The sequence below is a fragment of the Pelodiscus sinensis genome, chromosome 11 (genome assembly GCF_049634645.1).
Source record: "Pelodiscus sinensis isolate JC-2024 chromosome 11, ASM4963464v1, whole genome shotgun sequence".
NCBI lineage: Eukaryota > Metazoa > Chordata > Testudines > Trionychidae > Pelodiscus > Pelodiscus sinensis.
The window spans coordinates 39,835,178-39,847,989 of record NC_134721.1 but is presented as its reverse complement, the minus strand read 5'-3'; the positions used below and the strand labels follow the sequence as shown (position 1 = coordinate 39,847,989).

At 42.2% G+C, this 12,812-nt stretch overlaps 1 protein-coding gene across 8 annotated transcripts in view; it reads right to left on the bottom strand.

Annotated features, from left to right (window-relative positions):
• Window positions 1–12,812, bottom strand: part of PFKFB4 (6-phosphofructo-2-kinase/fructose-2,6-biphosphatase 4) — a 134,805-nt gene that overhangs the window by 57,647 nt on the left and 64,346 nt on the right. For all 8 annotated transcript variants that reach the window (XM_075939355.1, XM_075939362.1, XM_075939354.1 and 5 more), the window contains exons 7-12: window positions 12,263–12,384; window positions 9,381–9,588; window positions 8,412–8,558; window positions 6,519–6,623; window positions 3,520–3,649; window positions 3,021–3,083 (exon numbers count right to left, since the gene is read on the bottom strand). In XM_075939355.1, the coding sequence (XP_075795470.1) occupies window positions 3,021–3,083; window positions 3,520–3,649; window positions 6,519–6,623; window positions 8,412–8,558; window positions 9,381–9,588; window positions 12,263–12,384 (775 nt within the window). The remainder of the gene's footprint in view (window positions 1–3,020; window positions 3,084–3,519; window positions 3,650–6,518; window positions 6,624–8,411; window positions 8,559–9,380; window positions 9,589–12,262; window positions 12,385–12,812) is intronic.

Below are 12,812 nucleotides of genomic sequence, written 5' to 3'. Positions count from 1 at the left end.
GGCTTCAAGATTAAACTAGATGGGTTTATGAAGGGGATGGTTTGATGAAGTAACATGATCTTGGTAACTAATTGACCATTCATTATCAGTGGGAAATAGGTCAATGGAGGGATGATAGGAGTTACTATGGAGAACTTTCTGGGTGTCTGGCTGGTGAATCTTGCCCACATGCCCACCCCCACCCCCCTTCTGTTCTGAAATTTGATTTGTCCTTTTCATATGTGTTCATTTTTTTTTAAATTGTATCCTTTGGTATATATGGTTGTGACTACTTTCTTCCACTATTTGATCTGAGGAAGTGGGTCTGGCCCACGAAAGCTCATCATCTAATAAACCATCTTGTTAGTCTTTAAAGTGCTACATAGTCCTGTATTGTGATCACTGTGTTATTCTGAGTAAACTGTCTAGCTAATGGGGAACTGCTGGACTCAAACTATTTCCACACAAGCTTCTGAGCCGTCTATCCCTTAGCCATTAACTGAAAAAGTGTCTCTTAGGGCCCTGACCTAGGTTCCCCCTGGGGTGTGCGCCTGCGCAGGCGCAAAAAGAACTTGAATCCCACCCACTTCCTCAGCAGAGGCACACAGCAGCACTCCCCTTCCTGGAGGGTAAGCTGTTGGTGGTAAGGGGGAAAGAGGGGCAGGTCTGCATGGTGGAAGCCCAGCTGCCCCCAGAGCGGGGAAGCGTGGCAGGCGGCTGTCCTGTGTGCTGGGACCAGAACCAGGGTCAGCTCCACCCCTAGCACACAGGACAGCCTCCCACTACGCGGCCCCACCTGGGGAAGCAGCTAGGCCGCCACCACCCAGCCCTGGCCCCAGCTTTAGCCCTTTCCCAGGGCTGAAGCTTGTGGCCACGGCGAGGTCGCATGGCAACTGCAGGAGCTGGGGCCAGGGCCTGTGGTGCGGTGCACAAGGTCAGGGATGGGGGTGTTGCCTGGGAGCAGGACTCAGGGTCCCAGCAATGGGGGCCGGGCTGGGGTCTCTCAGGGAACAGCACCACTGGTGGGCGTCACGCACATGACCTCAATATTGGTGCACAACACTCACTCTGCTCATGGACGGAAAATCTTAGAAGAAAAACTTCCCCAACTCCTTGCCTTGTCTCCTCAAGGGGAGCTCCAAAAGCACAAGTTTCATATAAAAGTTTATACAGCATCAGAGGGTTAACTCTGAAGCTGATGTCTCAGCGTGGGCTGCTAGGGGAGTGTTAAGATAACAAACAGAGCCCATCTGTCCATCCCTACCAGTCACTAAGGATGAACACCCTGCCAAGTAGGTTCTTGGGGAATAATCTGACACACAGCAGATACTTACAGGAACTAAAATACAACAGTTATATGCATAACAAAAGGACTAAGATATGTTAAGCTCAGAGCAGCAGATAATAGCAACTGACTAGAGGACACAGGTCTCCCAGACACATGGAACACATATGGGTATTTAATATCTCATGTTTTTTCACCTTTTGTCTCATGAATCTAAGTGACACAGCAATATTAAAGAGTTTCATAGAAATATTAGAAAATTAAAATATGTATAAATTTTAACTTCTAAAGCCAAACTTCTTGAGGACAACAACTTTGTCAAATGTCATGGTTTCAGTTGATGAGATTACTAAATAATTGGTAGCTGCAGTGTAAACCTATCACACAAATACAAAAATCCTTCCTCACAAACACTCCTCTCCCCCGGTTTTAGTCCATCAGTGTTAGAGGGGGCCTCATTAACTCTATTTTTATATCTAATGTCTTAAAATACTGTTAATGGCATTTGGGCCCCAATGTCAAACTACACACTATAAAGTACTTGAAATCATTTAATATCCCAGTACAATTTCTATGTGAAACTCTAGAATAGCTTGGAACTGGGAGATCTTCTGGCTTCTCAGAGATATTTTTAAATACCGGAATTCCCAGCTTGTTGTAAATGATTTTGAACACCGGGTGTCATTACAGTGAAGAGTTCTGTTGGCTTGTTTAAAAAGCAAGACTACTTCTGGAGATCATTTCAAGTCTATAGAAATATTTTTTTCAGGTATGCATTCCAACAGATTTTAACAATAATTTCCTAAATCTTATTTAGATCTGAACAGAAGCTATTTGTAACCAATTCCCAGATAAATTATGAGATGTTTGTCTTCCTCTACAGTTAACCTTCTGAAGATTGATTAACCATCACAGTGTAAAATTAAACAATTCAAGGACAATGAAGCATGTTAAAGATAGACACCTGAATTAGATGCACTTCAGAATCTAAATAGTGATGAGTTTATGAATGATGTGTGAAAACCATTCTAGTAAGTATTCAAAGTTTTATTTTTGTATGCTGTAGATTTCTAACAAATTAAATATTCACATTTACAGAAAACAAATCCAACAATAATAACTATTAATAAAAAGTTTTGCAGAAAGTGGGGAGACAGCCAGGAAAAAAGGAAATAAAATTAATTAAAAAAATTAAAAACCTAATCCATTGTTTTAAAAAAGATGTACCACAAATAAATGCTTCAGAAAAAACAATCAGCAGCCTCTTTGGGAGTAAAAGTTTGACAATTACCGCACTTCCATTTTATGCACAACCTTCAGAATGTCACTTGATTATTTTTCATTAGCAGTGGTATTAAAAACAGCGCCCACAGGAGGCAACCAGAATTGGGGTCCCATAGAGCTGGTCCTGTACACACACACAATCAAGAGGCCTTTGCTGGTGGAATTAGCGATACATCATTTTGACTAAATTAATGACTACATGAGAGAAAGTGTATTCTGTCTCACTAACTGGTACTTTATCTCTCCATTATCATACAGTTTTCTGATATAATCAACACCAAGATTTTGGCCCTCAGCAGTTAGATCAATTTAATTATTTGTTTTGTAAAGATATTTAATGAAAAAGTGTTTTGACTAAATAACTGTATTGATATTGGGAAAGTTATATTGGAAAGGACTTTATTTTATTAAAGGTACATAAAGTTAGGGATGACATTGATAATACCATGTTTACAAAAAAAAATTAACTTACCATAAGCCACTGGGGTTAGCTTTAAGACACTATGGAGTGGGCACTTGAGATAAGGCAGTTGTTCTAAGAAATTAAAAAACAAAAATACATATGAAACACTGAGGACAAGAAAGTTCACTTACCTGGAATGTTTTTTATATTAAAACTATTTAAAAAAAAAAAAAACTTTTCTTCCTAAGAGACACAGAGACCAGTTTTTTGGTTGGGCAGAATAACATTTGTTTACTCCAAGACAGGAACTGTTAAATATAAATGACAAACCAGGCATGCAGAAATATAGGAAGGTCAGCCATGAAAAAAAAAATCTCCTTTTCCATTCACCCAAGAGAAGTAATCCTTGATATGCAAGCGAGTTATCGTTAGAATTTACTGTCATATTAACATCTTGTCAAGGGATGAGTGAACTATGTGCTTGGGGCTTCATAAATTGCTAAGACCATTTACAAGGCTAAGGTGGCCCCACTGTATCATAACATCAATACTGATTATGAACACATACCTGCAGTCTTGTCCAGAAAGTAGGCAAGCAGACAGCGCATAACTGCTTGGTGACATATAACAAGCACATTTTCCTGCCTTTCCAGCTCCATAATTACTGGCTCCAGTCGCTGAACGAGATCTTCATATGACTGGAAAAGCAACAGCATACAGTGCAGTCAGAGGCTCACTTAGGCAGGAATTACTACATACAGGGGCAGATGACCATTTTGCGGGGCCCAGGGCAGCATAATCTTGCGGGGCCCCCCTTTGCCACGGCGCATGAGCGGGGCTTTTTGAAGCGCGGGGCCCAGGGAGGCCACCCCGCTCGCCCTGCCCTATATCCGCCCCGACTACATATTCAGAGGAAACAACTAATACTAGTTATCTTATAAACAATTTATTAAGACACGATATTGACTAGAAAGGAGGTCATACATTTGTATAGCACACACTAAAAAAATTATATATAAACTTCCCACACACACACACACACACACACTCTGTAGAGGAAGTGCCTTGCTCCTTAGTCATTATCTCAATTATCCTTTAGCCCTCTCACAATTATACTATTAATATTTAGCCTGCCATTCCTTTATTTTCGTGAACTTCTATGCTCTGATATCACTTATTCATACTTTATTCCTTGTCCAAGGATATTTTTTGTTTTTGTTATTTTCCAAGTTTCTGGATTATGCCTGCTTGATTAAAATAAAAAATAAAAACCTTAACTCATTGTCCCATTTTAGGCAGTTTCTATACTGCACTTTTGTCCAGAAAACTATTGTCAATTGGGGTGTGAAAGAAAATACACCTCTGCCCAACATAAGCTTCTCCTACAGAAGGACCAACATAAACGCTGCTTGTGGGGGGGATGTTTTAATTATGCCAACGGGAAAACTCTCTCTCCTCGGCACAGAGCATCCACCTGGGAGATCTTATAGTGACACAGCTGCAACAGTAAAACTGTGCATGTCTCTAGTATAGACCTAACGTTTGTCAATTAATCCATAACCCTTCCTGTTTGGGTCATCTTATGCACAACTATTTAACTGCAGCAAGAAGATCATGAGTGGGCTCACATTTAGATAGCTGCTCTATACTGACTTTTATATCAAGGTCAGATTCTAAACATTTTTTGTTGTTGTTGTTGTTGTTGTTGAAGAGTACCATGTCTAAATTATTATTTAAACAAAAACATATAGCTTTCAGCACGGAAGTTACTAAAACTAGTCCTCATGTAATGTCCATCTGTTTATCCACTATCCATATTACACACAATAACAATAAAATAGTAAATGTACTTTATTACTGCAATAACTTCCACTCTACAGAGATAAGAGCCTGGGTACTGCACAAAAAATGTGTATGAAGTTGAATAGGATTTTATAATAATTTCTAAAAAACCCTTTAAGTAATTTCTCAGCTTAATAGCCCTAATTCTGCTTATTGGTTTGAAAACACTACAGAGAAGGTAACATTCTCTAACAAACTCTAGATACCTTTTTCACAGAGGCTACCTTGTCAACTCCAAAAAGTCTCTCCAGCTGACTTTCAAGGATACTGACAAGATACGAAAAGGAAACTTCCATTGCCACTGCCCACTTTGTACCTGCCACTTTTTCAAGCAACCTTAAATAGTTCTTGCATGTATGTTAAAGCCAAAATATAAATGGCACGAATGGTCCAAAGCTTAATTTATTTTGATTTTGACAACACTAATACTGAATATATCTCAGCCTGGTAACACTGAATGACTCAGCTTTGCTGTCATCACCAACAAATATATTTATTTTCAGAAATTAACAAAAATCACTACAAGCAATGGAATAGTCTGAAATGCGTGTTAATCGTTTGGAGCTAGCACTGATGTAAAAAACCAACAATTCTTGTTTGAATACATTCAACACGTTTCAGTTTAGTGATCATGTCATCACTACATGAAAACATTTTATCACTCACCTATTCTGGACTACGCTATTGATGGCAGAGAGAATTAAAGGTCTGTTTATGTGCCAATGGAGGCCGCTGCACAAACATCAAAACAGGTGTTCTAATTAGCTCAATTCACTGCCACTATGATTCCTACAAAGACAGACCATGTGACTATACATTAATTGACTCAGTTTAATGACTTGATATTAGTCTCCTCGTAAAGCTGCAAGCAGGTTCACTTGTTTCTGAAATGCAGGACAACTTTTGCTAGCTTACAAGGGAAGCCAATACATCTACAGTACTGCACAGCACTGAACCAAAAATGCATGTTATAGGTGACATTTATCACACACAAAAAGGACAATTATAAATGGCACTGTTGATACGCACACACCTGCATGTCTAATAATAATAAAACCTGCTCAATCACCTTGTGAAACAACCAGACTATCAATATAAAATCCATGGTAACAAGAAAATCCTTCCAGGCATATTTCCAAATATGGCATTTATTTAAAAGCCAAAAACCCCATAAACGTACACAAAGGGTATAATATTCAGCTAAAATGTTTTGGATAAATAAGATAGACAAGCTCCTGTAGTCCTTCTGTGTGAAAAGGACAACAACATATTGCTTAATTTTCTTCAAGATATCTAGCATTGTAAGCACAGACTCCAAGGTGCTCCGGGCCTGGAGCACTGATGGAAAAAAATAGCAAGTGCATAGCACCCCTCTACTCCCCCTCCCCCCACTCCCCACACATGCCCCGCCAATCCTCCCAGGAGCCCAGTGGATTAACTCCTCCACCATTCCTCCCAAGCACCTGCTGCAATCAACTATTTCCCTGTGTGCAGCAGGCTCAGGGAGGAAGGAGGAGCAGCGGGGATAAAGCCCGCTCAGGAGGGGGTAGGCAAGAGGCGGGGTAGGCGTGGGAGTGGAAGCTTGGAGAGGGGTTGGAGGGGGGTGGAATTGCGCAGAGAAGGCGGTTGAGCACCCTCCCTCCTCTGGGCCTGGATGAAGCTGGCACCTATACCTAAGAAAACATGATGCTTCCTTAACTTCTCAATAAAAAGAAAGACACGTACCTCCCCCTTGGGGTATCTGTATCTGTATTTGTCTTGGTCTCTCAAAGCAAATTCAAGAGGAAAGTTTTCCTGAATTTCTTCATATGTCATTTCTTCACAGACTCCCTAAGGGTAATAAAAACAAAAGGCACAGAAGACGTGAGGAAGCCCTCAGACCCATGGGCACAACAGTAGATCTTTATCTCCCATATCCACAGTGGCAGACTTGAAGCATCTATGTAATTTATTAAACCTATGGGTGACCTAGTCATTCACACAGACTTCAACAATGTCAGTCATACTAATGTAGAGAAACATTTTACATATAAAATCCCTTTTTTCTAGAGATTAGGGATGTTAAAACGTGTTTACTCAGGTAAACATGTACCTGCTGAAAATCTCAGTGGTTATATGTTTACACACAGGGTTGAGGCGGCTCCCTGTGTTGTGGAGAGCCGTTTTTGCACCAGCTCCTGTGGAGCAGCCACCCTTCCCACCCCACTGTTGCCTCTGATACGGAAGCAGAAGCATGGGGGTGGGCAGGAACACTGGCTCCCCAAGTACACCAGGTCCTGCCTGTCCCCCACCCTGCTGCCTCGGATATAGATATGGCAAAGCAGGGGAGGGAAAGCTGCATGTAACCACGAAGGTTAACTGATGAGTTAACCATCTACACTATCACACCCCTAGCTGTCATCACAATGGTGACCATAATACCATACCAGATAATACCATACCAGCATACAGTTGACAGACACCCAGGAAAACTATCAGTTTCAAGGACCCTACCTGTAGTCTCCAAAGCAGATTCAAAACTTATAATATGCCTTACAAAAGGTAAATAAGCGAGAAGTCTCAAATATTAACAATTATTCTCTCTCCTAAGAGCACTCCTGAAACTTTGGACCTAGAATTCTAATGGGCATCCTTTTAATTAGCCAGATCCAACACACAACTGAGGAGCATTTCTTTGCTTGCCTATAATGAAATAACCTTTGAATGTTGCATATGATTCACTGCAAAAATTCAGGGAACATTCTAGATATCAATGAGCAGAAAGCTATTGATTTGTGGAAAGTCAGAAAATCAGAAGTGTGAAATGAGGGAACATGCAAGAGTTTCTAGCTTCAAAAAGACTGCAACTGTCTACATATCAAAGAACAGCCATTAACATCTTCATCTCTTCCTCACCTCTTAGCTCTGCACAGTTCAAAATGCAGACACCCTAAATGACTTATCTCCCTGAAAGGGGGAGAGGGGATTTTAAAAGTGGTGAGGAGGAAGAGGAGTTTGAGTGGGGTGGGAGAGAGGAGAGAACACTGCAGAGTCCCTATCAACTGAGAGGGAGCTTGTGAGGGTGGGGAATAAAGTGTCCTTGCTCCGCCTACAGAAGATATGAAATGTGCAACTCTGTAGTTGCATATTATTTAAATGAGGAAGACAGACCAGGTCTAAATTCATTAGGGCACCTTTCAAAACATTTAAAACCACTAATGAGGAAAAGCCATAACCTTCCAATCCACAGAACCATAATGTTAATTGGCTATGTCTGCACTTGCACCTGATTGACAAAACTTTTGTTGTTCATGGGTGCTTTACCCTCTTCCACCCCATAAAGCGCCAAAGCAAGTGTGAACACTACTTCATTGGCAGAAGCACTCTTCTGCCAACAAAGCAAAAGCCACTCCTTGGAAGCAGAAGTATTTTGTCAGCAACCAACAAATAGCATTCACACATGCTGTCCTTTAGCACCAGGGCTGTGTTGACACACCTTTGTCATAAAAGTTGCGTAGTGTAGATATTTTCTAATCCACACAAGGCCTACTATTGCACAATAAAGTACTCCCCATCCTTCACCCAAAACAGAATCACTTTCTCAAACAGTTACAAAAAAAGAAACCCAGGAGCACTTACCGCATCTATTTCATTCAAAACCTTCCACTGTTCATAAGGCACACCCAAAGCCTCCGCAGTCTGAATTGTCCTTTTCATCTGACTGGTCCAAACTTTCAGATCCTTGATGTTTTGCTCATTAATGAACTGCGCCAAATACTTGGCAAACTGAAAAACACATTAGAGGCTGGGTGAGGGACCACCAGTGCTGATATTCTGTGCTTGAGTTGGAACCCAAAAGCTTCTTGCCCCTCACTACAAATTCATTACGTTACTTTAAAAAGGCTCTTTAGACTTTCCCTAAGAATATGACAATTCCTGTTCAGAAAAAGAAAAAAAATTATACAAAGATGAAAACAATCCTCTTTAGTACCCCATGCCAGCCCCAAAATAGCTTCTTCTTCCATCTTCACCTTAATACAAGGTTCACAGGCACCCATTAACTAAGGAGTCCTACCGGTTTTAAAAACCAAAACCCAACTTAAAATAAGTGCTTTGAGCTCAAGTTAAACAAAGTGAAGAATGGAAAGAGAAGTCGTATATAAAAAGCTAGCATCAAACTACAACCCAGCTTGCCCACCCAAACCTCTTACCCATTTGCATGAAATTACAGTCCAGGAAAAAGGGCTATTTATATGTGTTATAAGGAAAGGATAGAAGAAAGAAAGGAAACAGTAAGAGATAGTCAACAACATAACACCCAGACTGGATCAGACTCAGGGCTCATCTAACCCAATATCCTGTCTGACAGTGGCCAGTGACAAATGCTTTTAGAGGGAATGAGCAGAACAGGGCAGTTTTAAGTGATGCATCCCCCGGTCATTCAATCCCAGGTTCTGGAAGTCGGAGGTTTAAGGACATCTGGATCTGTTGCATCCCTGACCATACTGGCTAACCATCAGAGATGCACCAATCCTCCACGAACAACGTCAACACCCATGCACACAAGGCAATGAATTGTTTGAAGCCACTTAATAAAAATTATCTTACCTCTTTCCCCCTAAAGGATAGTCCAGTATCGCCTCCTATTCGCCCTTTCAGATTCAGTTCACTTTCTCCATGTCGACAGAGGTAGATAGAGCGAGGAGTTACGTGGATATTCATGAGGTAGTAGACGATCCGGCTTTGGATATGGTCCATTACTCTATTCACAAGGTAACTCCTTCCAACATCCATGATTTTAATATAGGAAAGATCCCTTTTATGGCAAACAAATGAGATTCATAAGTTAGCGTTTGGTTTCCTCTCTCCTCTAATCTGCACCATACACCCCCAATAAACATCACCATTCAAAAAACAAAAAGGCCACTTCCAAAATTACCAGAAATTGGATAAATCTTCATATATATGAATATATGTATCATATAGCTGAAGATTTATACTAAACTTCACTACAGAATCTCAGCCTTGATGCCTGGTAGCAGAGTATTGTGAGCAGAGGTGCAAGGAACTCATGCTAACAAATTTATTTTCTCCTCACACACAAAACTCTCCCCTCTCTCATGGTTCCACTTCACTTGTGCACTCTTCTCCAGCTAAATCATGCCTCAAAGGCACAGCCTGTTACTGAAAAGCAGATTCAGGAGCAGTCCTAGGAGAAATTCTGATTTGCTGACATCATTCTGCAAATCGCAGCTGCTGCTTCCCAAAGCTAACAGATGTTCAATACAAAAAGGGATTGGAGCCACGGTCAAATCCACATGCCTCACTTGACCCCTTCTAAAAAGGCAATGGTGATCAAAAAAGTTAGCAATCCCAGCCACATTGTGAAGCTGTCTTTGGCCAACCTTTGTTCTACCCACCGACATAGGGTAAGGTGCAAATCTGACTTGTTTTGTCTAGTTCTTTTCCTCCCCACTCCCATCACCACCAGCTTATACAACTAAGCTAACAATTTTGAGCAATATTCAACTTGGCAAAAAAGTGTGTTGGGACTGCTAAGCCTAAAATGAGCCTTGCTGTGTTTTGCACTTTGAATTGAGAAAGCACATGATAAAAAAAACAAGACAGACACCATCACTTAATCTCTGCAAGCATCGCTAATGTTAATCATTACTGATCTGCACAAGCACAAATGTCACGGCTCTTAAAGAATCGACATGCACTGATGGCTCTGACAAACAGCTTGTTGCCGCTCATGGTCAATTACACTAAAATGTATTTTTCAGCACAGCAAGAGCCACAAAACAAACAATGAGAAATTTATCTAGGGGAGGAGTACAGCACCAAAGCCTAGGAAGACAACATTGAATGTTGGTGCTTGGATGACAAAGGAAGAGTTCTTCCCATGGTTTCCAGACCCTACCTTAATCTCTAAGTGCGTTCCAGCCCCACCCCTGGGGAGCCCCGACACGCCACTCTGCTCACTACAGATGTGCAACAGCCTCTGCCCATGGTGAGCCTGGGTCCGCCTGGGTTCACCATGGGCAGAGGCTGCTTTGCGGCAGCCTCCCATACCCCGCCCCCATGATGCTGCCTCGGATAGGGGCAGTATTACAGGGGAGGGGGCATGCGGCACCACAGAACTGGTGCGGCTTTTAAGCCAGCTCCCCCTGCTCCTTGCTGCCTCTGATACAGAGGCGGGGGCGGGAGGATGCGAGTATTCGACTAGATTAACCAATAAGCCTAGGCTTATTGGTTAATTATATAGTCAACTACTCCTTTACATCCCTAGTTTGGAAGTCAAATTTACTGAGGCTGAAGCATGAGATTTAAGAGTCAATGTGACTTGTGTCCTTAAATCCCTTAAGCCTTGTGGGCCCACAGGAAACTGACTAATAAAAATATTCCAGAATAGCAATTCTTCTATAGCTACCCTTGAATCAGCTATTCAGGAATACAGGCAGTCCCCGGGTTACGTACAAGATAGGGACTGTAGGTTTGTTCTTAAGTTGAATTTGTATGTAAGTAGGAACTGGCGTCCAGATTCAGCCGCTGCTGAAACTGACCAGCAGCTGACTACAGGAAGCCCGAGGCAGAGCTGCTCTGCCCCAGGCTTCCTGGAATCAGCCGCTGGTCAGTTTCAACAGCGGCTGAATCTAGACGCCTGGGACAGAGCAGCTAGGGCGCTGCCGGGTAGGTCCCCGCAGCGCCACACCTCAGGGCTGCAGGGACCAACCCGGCAGCACCCCAGCTTCTCTCTCCCAGGTGTTCCCAAGTCAGCCGCTGCTGAAACTGATCAGCGGCTGATTTCAGGAAGCCCGGGGCAGAGCTGCTTTGCTCCGGGCTTCCTGGAATCAGCAGCTGAATCTGGACGCCTGGGACAGAGTAGCTTGGGCGCTGCTGGGTAGGTCCCTTTTCTCGCCGCGGAGGACGCGGGCGGTCCCGCCGCCCGTGTCCTCCGCGGCTTTGCTCCGCATCTCCCTGGTCTGCTGGGGTGGCCCCCCCAGCAGACCAGGGAGATGCGGAGCGGCTTTTCTCGCCGCAGAGGACGCGTGCGGCGGGACTGCGGTGCATCTGGGCGGTCCCGCCGCCCCCGTCCTCCGCGGCGAGAAAAGCCCCGTTCACATGTAGGGATCCGACATAAGTCGGATCCACGTAACTCGGGGACTGCCTGTACGTCTTCCACGTGGGCAGTATTCTGAAATAAAAGTAACTTTATTCTGATTCTAGCAAATTGCGAGTCAAGTAATTAAAGCACTTTTGTTTCAAGAGAGAGAGTCCACTCAGGGACAGCTATGGTGGAATAGTTATGATAGTCACTTCCGCATGTAGGCAAGCTGCTAGAGCATTAGAAAGTTTCTCTAAATTGCCAACAAATTGAGAAAGTAAAAAAAAGTGATGTTTCCTTGAGAAGCAGACTGAGTACACATTCCCTAATGCCATGTCATAAAATAAAGTGGCTATGACCACAGTATTATGCTGCCACTTACTTGTCAAGAGTTTCATCTAGCATCTCGTATGTGTTCTTGTAGCACTCTATTCTTTTCATGAAGTCTTCTGTAGCTTCATCATTACTACAATCAACATAATCTGGACTGCCAAGTTTCACTTGCTATTTAAAATAAAGATAAAAAAGCACATGCATTTTCTTTCCCATTTTAAAGTTTAAAGAAATTTGAACCAAATTTAAATTTCTGAACATTGAAGATGTGTGTAGCAGTAGATGGCTGCTTTTAATCAAAAACTAAAGTCCATATTTATTTGATAGATGGGTTGGAAAACAAATCCAATGGAAAATGAGCTGAGGTTTCTTTTATTTTAGGAGTCCTGGTAAAATAAGCCATTCAAAGCACAGCCTGGTTAAAGGCAGATTAAAGAAAAAACAGAACCAATACAAAGCATGACCCAACTGCTAATAATGTTTCCTCTTAAAATGAAAGGGCGCAGTTTTATATTACTGCCATGAAAAGACATTCTTGCTCTGTGCTTCAGCAAGACTAATGCGAAAGGAGAGAGAAAATGAGACTAAATGAAAGGTAA